General features: G+C 46.8%; 1 protein-coding gene across 1 annotated transcript; it reads right to left on the reverse strand.

The window, feature by feature from the left end:
* Positions 1-6992: 6992 nt before the first annotated feature.
* LOC116863074 (transcription factor 21) lies at positions 6993-10102 on the reverse strand. The gene is made up of 2 exons (XM_032850570.1): positions 9375-10102; positions 6993-7567 (listed from the first exon to the last, which is right to left on the reverse strand). The coding sequence occupies exons 1-2, from the start codon at positions 9822-9824 to the stop codon at positions 7478-7480; spliced, it is 540 nt and encodes a 179-aa protein (XP_032706461.1). The 5' UTR covers positions 9825-10102; the 3' UTR covers positions 6993-7477.
* Between the last annotated feature and the right edge of the window lie 279 nt (positions 10103-10381).

Consider the following 10381-nt stretch of genomic DNA (forward strand, 5'->3'; position numbering starts at 1 on the left):
GTGAGGATGATAATACCTCCTGGTTAGGGTTATTCTGAAGATAAAATATGATATGCATACGAATGTGCTCTGTGTAATGCAAATGGATGAAAACATTAAAAAAAGCTGAATCTATGCTAATTAGCATATTTCTAAATATGCTCAATAGTAACATTTTATTGGCTGAAGAGTGATGGTGATTTTTTCAATAAAATTTTTCTATTCCATAATGTAGATCATTTGGTTATGTGACTATATCTTTTCTTGCTGTGGTTATCCCCACTCTTTCCCACAATGTAGATATAATGAGATCTGTGAACATGACCTTTTCCTCATCACATGTTGCTCACTGTTGGTATAACAGAATAAAACCAGGTGGCCCATATGCAGACATCCCAGCCCTGACTGCTTTAGATTACATTTGTAGCAAGGAGATTTGAGATTCTTGTCTCACCTAGAGCCTCCCTCTCAAAAAATCTGCCTCAGTCAATAGCCAACCTATCCATCCATCCCCAGCCAACCACAGTTGATGGGACAAGAGGCATACAACTGATCTGGAGAATTTAATTAGAGCTTCTTAGAACAACTCTGTAGTGGTCCTGGTCTTGAGAATTCAAATTAAGACATGCTGAGATTAAAATTTTGGAGAGTGGAGTCTAACTGAATATACACATAGAACTGGTACCACAGTCAGTAACCTAACAGATCAACCACATATGAAATAGAAAGTTCCGGAAGAGTAGAAAGCAAGTTAGCACAGAAAATCAGAGGAGAAAATGCAGAACACTGGCAGAAAAAGCAGAGCTAAGGTCCCAGAGAGAAAGAGAGGGTGTTTCACTCCAGACTTTCCGTTTCCCAGTAGATTTTCCTTACTGTTTATTTTATGCCTGGAGATGTCAGCCAGATTCCTTGGACTATCTTTACAATGCCTCATTCCCCTTTTTATTTGAGCCAGTTTGGAGGGATTTTTGTTCCTTATAACCAAATGACCCCTGCTGGTTTGAAAAATTCTGGGTTTAGCGATCTCTTGGATTTCTTTTTAGTTCTTGGTGGGGGAAAAAAGCCTATTGAGGGGAAAAAAAAATGATGGAGGAAGGAGCTATTGAGTGGGTAACAGATGCCTGAAAGTAAGAGACTGGGGAAGCCACAGAAGGTGATAGTATTCACATAAAGTGTGGATAAGAAAAGGGATTCTAATGAGATTCATTAGTGAAAGACCCCAGAAACCAACCAGAACAGTTTAGACCTGAGGACTCCCCAGTGATGGTAAGATTTTTGAAGGGAGACCCACAGTGTTTTGAAAGACACAATACTTAATAAAGACCCCTTTCTGGGCTTCAGTACTCAAAAAAAAAAAAAAATCCATATGTGATGAGAACTCATGTTTTAGGTTAATTCCCCTTTGATAGACTTGATGGTGATTTTTTCATCATAGATTTATTTTTATTATAGAGTAAATTTCATCACCAAATTCTAACATTAAGATTAGGCAATATATCTGAAACAGCCTCTGGTTATAGCAATGCTACAGGAACTTACCCAGCAGACAGAGGCATCTCTAACAAGCTTATTATTATTATTTTTAAAGATTTTACTTATTTATTTGAGACAGAGAGAGAGGGAGGGAACACAGAAGTAGGGTGGAGCAGCAGGCAGAGGCAGAGGGAGAAAGGAGCTTCCTGCTGAGCAAGCACCCCATGTGGGTTAGGTCCCCGGACCTTGGGATCATGACTTGAGCCAAAGGAAGATGCTCAACTGACTGAGCCACCCAGGAGCCCTCTGACAAGCTTACTATTAAGCTTTTGCATTCATTCCTCTTCAAGCACTTGCTATGTGTCTGTCACTGCACCAGGTGCTGGGGGGAAACCAAGGTGAACCAGCCAACGATGTGGTCCCTGCCCTCAGGGAGTTAGAGTAGATAGACACAACTAGATAATAGAGAAATGAAAGAAAGTAAGAATTAGCTATTGCGGGTAAAGTGATAGGTGGTGAAATACAGAACTTCGAGCAGGATCCACTGCAGATAAGAAAGACAAAAGCTGAATGTAACTTGTTTTAAACACTTTTAAGACAACCTGAGCAATGAGATTATCCTAAGAATTTACTATTGTTTCTATAGTTTGGTTATTGTAGACATTGCTGCTATCAGGGGAAATGTATTTGAAGCACTTTTATAATTCAGTGATGAGAAGGAAGGGAGAAGAGAGAAGGAAAACCAATCTTAATTAGTGTCTAACATGTTCCAGGCATTATGTCACCAAAGGAGTCATTATTACAGGTAGAGGAACCAAGGTCTGAATGGTCAAGTATTCAAAAGCTCCTTCCATTACACTATACACTAGATATAGATCTAACTTCATCTGTAAAAGCCAACAGACTACTTCCTTATCACCAACTTGGTTAATTTTAAAATAAGGTCCTGTGAACATTTTATTCTTATAAAGTGTCTTATATTATTTCTACTATTTAAAGCACCTTTTAAGCTAATAATTCTGACCTAAGGGCCCGATAAATTCATAACTAAGAATGTCATCTCTGGGAAGGGAAAAAAGCAGATTTCATCTGAGTTGGGGGGGAGGGGCAGTTGAAACATCTCACGCCCGGATGGTGCCACCCAGTACCATCCTGTCTGTTCGATTTGTGCTTTTCTCAAATACGCACTGAGACGTCAGGGCAAGAGTTGAGTTTCAATTTAAGCACAGCAACAATCTCACAATTTCTTCCGTCGAGCTTCCTTCGCCATAGTCTCAGAGAGTCAATGATTCAAATTCATTCTTGATTCAGTATTCATGGAGGTGTTGGGCACTACGCTGAGTTCTGGGGACAAGGGTGATGATGGCGCTGTGAAGAAGTCTGGTCTCCGCGAAGTTCTAAACGCCAGTTCCCTCCGCCCTTTTCAAGTTTTTCTCCTCCTTCTGCTCAGGGAGGGGATTTTAAGCCTGGTCCCTGGGGTGGAGAATCCTGTGAACCCGCGGGAGGGTGGACCTGCGGAGCGGGCCCAGCCCAGAAGATCAAAGTCAAGTCGACACCAGCCGCCCGCAGGAAGCCAGACGAGCTCTCAATAATGCAGCAGGCAGCACGCGAGCTTCCAGGGACACAGCCAGCATTTGGAGGGAAGGATGCAAAGCTAGCAAAGGAAGTTCGGCAAGCCAACTGCATGGGGAGGGCGCCTTCCCTCCGTGGTTGTGCGGGGTCGTAACCCTAGAACCTTCCGGGGTGGTGTCTGCGCGCCAGGCGGTTCGCACGCGGACCCGGCCGTCTCGGGGGACGGTGCCCAGAAAAGGCCGTGGACCCAGAAGGCTGTGTAGGCTGTGGCTCGGAGCTCGGAGCCTCTCTCCTCCTCCCGCCTACTTCCATCAACGCTTGGGAGTAGAAAAGCCGCCAATGAAAACCTGTCGTTCCTTACTCTGCCTTTGGGCTCGGGTCCCTGACTTGCCCGCCAGCCGCAGTCGAAGCTCACTCTGCGATCACCATCACCCCGGGAGCTCCTCCACCCAAACCTAGGCCGACTTCCCATAGGACTGACGGGGCCCCAGCCCAAAGCCAACACACCCACTCCTACTGGAGTGAAAGGGAAATCTTTGCTGGACCCTCTGCGCAATCGGGGGTTCGCGGGGGGGGGAGGAGGGGGGGCGTGAGTCCCGGTGCCCATTTTTTCCTACCCCTTTTGGGGTCGCAAAGGAACCAACAGCAGAAAGGCCCTAATCCATCCAGGGTTGTAATTCATCTGATGACTGAAATCTGTCTCAAGGGCACGAGATGAGCGCACAACCTTTGATACATGAGGGCCACACAAATCTTTTATTTTCTGAGGGCGAATGATTTGATTTCCAGGCAGGCATTTAAACGTTAATCTGGAACTGGGGTAGGCGATGAAGGCTGATCATGGACTTCCACCAGCCACCTAGGTAATTCTCCTGGCTTAAAAGTCCCCTTGGACAGGATTTCCCACTGATCACCGAATATAACCAGAGGTACCAGATCTCCTTTACCACATCTCTTTTTAGAAGGTCTCCAATTTGGGGGCACCTGGGTGGCTCAGTGGGTTAAAGCCTCTGCCTTCAGCTCAGGTCATGATCCCAGGGTCCTGGGATTGAGCCCCGCATCGGGCTCTCTGCTCAGTGGGGAGCCTGCTTCTCCCTCTCTCTCTGCCTGCCTCTCTGCCTACTTGTGATCTCTGTCTAATAAATAAATAAAATCTTAAAAAAAAAAAAAGAAAGTCTCCAATTTGGCTGCAGAAAAACCTGGTAGAAACACAATGAATTGCTTGTAAGAAGTCATACAAGCAATCAGAGAGAGAGAAAGAGAGAGAGAGAGAAGGGGGACTTCCTGCACTACAGGGCAGTTTTACTATCTGTCTACTCCTCCTGAGGACTCATAGACATGTTTATTTTCCAAGCTTCTACAGTCTGATTTCCTTGTTCTCCTAGATTTTGTTTTGTTTTGTTTTTCCTGAAAGCACCTTCTAAGACAGTTTTCATAAGGAAGAGGCCAGGGGCAGGACACACCCTACCCCTCACCCTCATCTGAGGAGCAGCAGAGGAGGTCCCCGTTCTTTCCCCAACAGCCACTTGCCTCCTTTTCAAATCAAGGCACACCAGGTACCTGGACAGGGCCAGGGTAGGATGGCTGTCCCAGGACTACAGACACTGGAAAGAAGGGCATGGTGGGTGGGGGAGAGCTGGCTGGCCTAAGATAAGGGTCCATGGGGAAGAAGTGTTTAGACTGTAGATGTGTGTATGAAGGTGTTTGGGATGGTCACATTGCCACATTCCTGTGCCTAGTGGTAGCCATTACCCAGTCATTCCCATAGTGTTGCCTGCTCCTTTCAGTGAGCAACCCTGGTATCCCAAGTACACCCCTGCCTTGTGGCCGAGGCCCCTGTTAGCAGGCCTTCCTGAGAGCAAGACCTCAGGGTAGCCCTTCTGTTTACTGATCTTGGGCCCTGTATTTGCTCTCTGAATTCTGGGCTCTAGATTTTCAAGAAGTAGTCACACTGGTAGAAAGCTCTAGACAAATTTGGAGAGCACTGGGGAGAGGTAAAGGCATGTGTGAGAGAGAGAGAAAAATTGTAACCTTCAGCACTGCATCAAAGACAGAAAGGTGTTTTGTTTGGGCAATAGAAAGACTATCACCTGTGCCTTATGAACAGACACCCTTCTAGTTTCCCGTCAGAGACACTTTGAGGTTAGGTCAAGCATGGACAGCTCATCTCTGGCTACTTTGTGAAAGTAACTGATACATGCACTGATCTTTTATAAAGTGATTACATAAATATAATCTCATTTGTGTCCCACTGAGGTTTTGTGAGGAAAAAGCAGAAAAGTACCAGTAAGATTATTCTAGCTTTCATCGCCATTTTCAGAGATGAGAAAACAGAGGATCCAAGCCCTTTCAGGGAGAACCTAGAGTTGGAACCCGGGCTTAACTCACATGTTCCCTATTCATAGCCTCATGCCTCATGCTGAAAGCAAAGGCTTCAAATTATAGGAAGGAGGTATAGGACTTTTAAAAAGTCTGTTTGCAATTTGGGGGTCCCCAGAATTAGCAAGCAGAAATTTCTTCTTTGTGGGCCACCTGAGTAGGGTGCTCAGAATTTTGAGCATTTGGTTTATAAGAACATGAGTGGGAGCTTGGAAATTTTGTTGAACATGAAAAGCAAACAACTGAATCACTCTGGGACTCATTTCTGGATTGGATTCTGAATCTTGGAGCCAGGGACACTGGCCCTGTGGTTGAAGTGACCAAATGCAGGAATTTGGAGAAGGTGGAGGTGGTCAGGGCTTGAATTGTACTCCTAAAAGTCAAGTGGGGGATGGGGGAGTGGTAGGAAAGCCGGACACCAGGAGAGGTCCTCTGATGTGCAAAAGACAGGCAGGCAGGTAAGGAGTGAGCGAAGTTCCCAGCCATAGGAGAGGAGAGATTTGCACTTGATGGTAGCCTTCACTGGCATAGAACCTACCCGGTTCACCTGTCAGGACCAGTGTCACCGGCTCCTTCCCCGAAGGCCAGGGCCAGGCTTCTACCCACTAAGCAGACTAGGGGTTCGTTGTAGGTGCACAGGATGGACCGAGGGAGCTCTTACTCCAGGTACCAAACTGAGCCGAGAAAAAGAGAAAAAAAAAATCGAAAAGAAAGAGCAAATGAAGCGGAAGTTTCAAGGCCTTCTGCGAGGAATAACAGTATAAATAACTGAAGACGTCTTGTAAACACTGCGGTCATAACCCCGAACATTAAACAGCCCCGGTGGCATCTGGCGCATCGGCCGCTGTGGGCTGCTCTGGGGCAGTGAGTGAACGCGGTTCCAGGCTCCTCGGCCTCGCCTCTCTGTTTATCTCAACTTAATCTTCCCCCAACGAGCATGGAAGATGTTTAAATTAAAACCCAGTCCGCCGGAAGTCGTGGCTGGGAGCTGAAGGTGATGGCTAACTGTGACCGATAGGCAGGCATGAACGATGTTAGAAGTAATTCATTAATTACTAAGAAGAAATATATAGTGTCTGTTGTCGCACTTCCTAAAGGTTATGGAATTTACACTTTTCATAGCTCCCATTATTTCTTCACAGTTTGGTACTATGGGTTGCGAAGGTTCATGTCTGCGCCTAGAAAGCTAACAAAAAGTGAAATATATCTCCCTGCTCCTGTCATCAATTATACTGCGAAATACTTGAAAATCGGATTTTCCTTTTGGTATGTTTTCCCCTGGAATCGTGTAACTGTTAGTAACGTTATCCCCCAACCTTTTTTTTGGGTTCACGGTTACATTATTTATAATTGTCTTAAAAGTAACCTGCAAACCTGAGCCCTGAGTTTCTTTCTGAGGTTTCAGTGCAAAATATGAGTTGCACCTTCCCAGTGGAAATTGTGTTTAATCTTTTCCATTTCTAGAAGTTTGGATTGAGGTTCAAACAAATCACTTGTATTATCAGGCTTCCCCATATTCTCCCAGTTTTCTAAGGTATCTATCTCTCTACCTATCTATATTTTGTAAAAATCACACCAATGTCAGGGCATTTAGCAATATAAAGAAAGATTTATTTTCGAAAGTAGCAAAACTTGTTTGAAAAAATATATATATCTTTAAGTGAATTACTTTATAAATGTGACTGTCAAAGTCAGCTATTCTATGATCTACATTTTACAACATATTGTACAAAAGATACACGTTGATAGGCTCTTATTATCTATTTATATATTTATAATTACATATTGCACTTGGACCAGCAAGGCTCGCAGAGTCATTCACGGTAGAAGTTAATAAAGTTAAATAGATGGGAATCTTTGTAAGTACAATTGATCTCCTCAGGTCTGGAAACGAATCTCCTCGTCGCTGTAAAGTGTTCTCGCGGGGGTGGGGGCGGGGGCGGGGGCGGGGGCGGACAGGGAGAGGAGCGTTGCGAGGGGGAAGCACAGACAGAGAGCAGGGAGGGCAGGGGTCACCTTCCCGGGGCCCGCTCCCCCCTGGGAGCGCGCCTTTCCCAGACTCGCACCTCCAGGGTCAAGACGCTGTGGTTCCACATAAGCGGCTCGCGGTCACCACTTCTTTCAGGTCACTCTCGGGTTTCCCGGCCACCATAAAGGGCCACGTCTGCAGGAGAGAAGAGGGTGGAGGAGGTAAGTGGCCTTGGAGGAGGAGTAGGGTGGGTTCCGAGCCTGGGACCAAAGGAGAAGGCGAGTTGGGGGCAGGCAGTTGGAGAGACCCTTTATCGCTGCAATTTGATAGGTGTTCTAGTGCGCCCGTGGCTGAATAATGAAAAAGGGTTGGTGCCGAGCCATAGCTCGGGGTGACAGAGCAAAGGGTTCATCCTAGTTGTAAGAGAAACCGAAAAGAACAAGTCCTTGGAAAGCCCAAAGGTGCTGGGACCGTGGCACAGTCTGGAGGCAGCTGTCCCGGTGAGCCTAAGCAGGGAAGCCGAGAAGGACCTCGTACCAAGTGGACGCCAGGTTCCAGGCGAAGTGCTTTCGGGCCCATCTTCTGAGGCCCTGGCCAGGTTTCCTACCGCTTGCTTTCCTCCCCGCCTATTTTTCTACTGCCAGCTTTCATTTCCTCCTTCACAAACCCGGGCTTTTGAACACACTTCCTAAATTAATCGTTGGTTCTTGGGGGGGGGGGATAATGCTAATAAAATAATATACACTCATATTTTATTTAAGATCATCTTTCTACTAGGCTAAGCGAGCGTTGCCTTTTCTCCTTTCCGAGGTGTTTTAGAATAAAGCTCACTTACGTTTCTTTATTCAAAGACGAACGCAGCAGCAACTGTAAATGAAGTGATTACTTTCATTTTAGTTCCAGATTTCTAAAAGCTATTTACTCATCTTTTTTTTCCGAAAAAGAATAAACTTTTAATTAGAGGGAGAAATAGTTACCAGCGCAAAATGTCGTTTTGGATCCCCTCCCCCCAATTCCTGAAACCAATTCAGTGAGAAGACAATTCAAAGCTTCAAACCTCTCCCACTAGTGCTGGCCGATAAGACGACTTTTAAGAGGAAAACCTCTCATTCTTATCATATATAAACAAAGGTGCTAGTAAGTTGTGGTCCTTGTTTTTCTTTAGAGCCTGGAAGTCTTAAAATTAAATCGAATAAAAAAAGGAATTAACCTACACTTCTTATACAGCAAAATATATTTGAAAGAAAATTCGCCTCAACGAGCATTACTATTTTTTTTTAATTTTAAAAGATAGGCTGAATAGGCATACTTTTTAACATAAAATATATCACGTTTTTAAATCTTCGATGAGAGTGACCTATTTTAATGTTATTTATTATAGTCTAGTATCATTTATTACACTAATATTTGTGAGAATTTACTGATTATGCTGATACTTGTTAGAACTTCTGGGAATTAAAAATGTTAACCTACCTGTAAGAGAAGAGCCGAATATTTAAGTATTTGGGAACTTACATGACAATTATGCGGGCACGAATTTGTCTGTATCTAATGGTCCTAAATATGCTTGGGAAAGAAGCAGAGTTGGGTGTTTTTAAGTACAAAAAATGAGAAAGAGGAAAAAAAAAACAAGTTCTTCAGCTCAAAGAAGAATAAAGGGATTAATAAAATGCCTTCTGGGCGCGCAGCAGCTGGTGGGTGCTCCCCGTCCCACACCAGCCCTGACGGCGCTGGCGCGGGTTCGGGGATCCCTCCTCTTTGCCAGCTCAATTCACTTGCAAACTCTTAATTGGGCTGCCACGTCAAACACTTGCATAAATCATCCCTGCTCCCGCGGCTTGTAGGGCAGCGAGTGAGGGCCGCGTGGGATCTCCTGCAAAGGTCCCCAGGGGCGCGCTGGGCTGGGGGCGGCAGAGGTGCGCGCACACTCACTGGGCACACCCGGCTGCGGGCGCGCTGGGCGGGGGCATTCGGGTCGCCGCAGCGGCACCCGCGGACTTACCAGGTTGACTGGGTGAATGTAACCGTTCTCGTACTTGTCGTTAGCCAGGATCTGCCTCAAGTGCGCGATGTAGCTGGATGCCAGCCTGAGCGTGTCTAGCTTGGAGAGCTTGGTGTCCGGGGGCACCCAGGGCAGGGTGGTCTTGAGCCTGGAGAAGGCCTTGCTCAGCACCCGCATCCGGGCCCGCTCGCGCGCGTTGGCCGCGTTGCGCTGGACCTGCTTCCCCTCCTGGCTGACGCCGCTCAAGGGGCTCTTCTTGGTGGGCGCCTTCCTCCTCTTGCCCAGGCCTCCGCGGCCTTTCTGGGGAGACCCCGCCTCGCAGTTGGAGCTCTCCTCGGTGCTCTCGTTGGAAATCACAAACTCTTTGCTTGAGTCCATTTTCAGCCCGTCGCAGTCCAGCATCTCCACCTCTTGAAGATCCTCCACATCGCTGAGGGAGCCGGTGGACATGTTTGGGGGAGAGGAGGAGAAAGAGGGGGGAGAGAGAGAGAGAGAGACCGAGCGCGAGAGCAAGCCCCAAACCAGTGGGCCCCTGGGTGTGGAATGTGGAGCAGCCACTTCGTGTTGGGAACTGGAGTTGGGGTCTGGTTGAGTCTCACACCCGTTTCCCCTTCGCAGAGCTGTGAGAAGGAACGAAGAGGGCTTCTGCGGGGAGGAACCCGGCTGTCTTTCCCCACCCCCGGAGTCGTGGCCGCAGAGGAGTGTGAGAGCGCGCTGAGGAATTTGGTGGACACTAGGAATTTATCTGGGGAATAGAGAGGCGGATCCTTGTAGCCCAGGGGAGGGGCCTATTAGGCCCCAGCGGACTCTTAGACCCCTTTCACAACCGGAGGGAAACTCTTAGGCAGAGACCCTGATTTCCAACTTGTAATGTAAATCCTCTCAACTGCAATACGCAAATACCAGTCACCTTCCACTTCAGCCCAGGAGGAGAGCGCCCCACCCACAGCCCCTCTCCTGGGCCATCTCCTAAGGCCCACTCTCCCTCTTAAGAGGTCATAGCTGGT

This window comes from Lontra canadensis, unplaced genomic scaffold, assembly GCF_010015895.1.
Source record: "Lontra canadensis isolate GAN:19392208 unplaced genomic scaffold, GSC_riverotter_1.0 scaffold504, whole genome shotgun sequence".
Lineage (NCBI taxonomy): Eukaryota > Metazoa > Chordata > Mammalia > Carnivora > Mustelidae > Lontra > Lontra canadensis.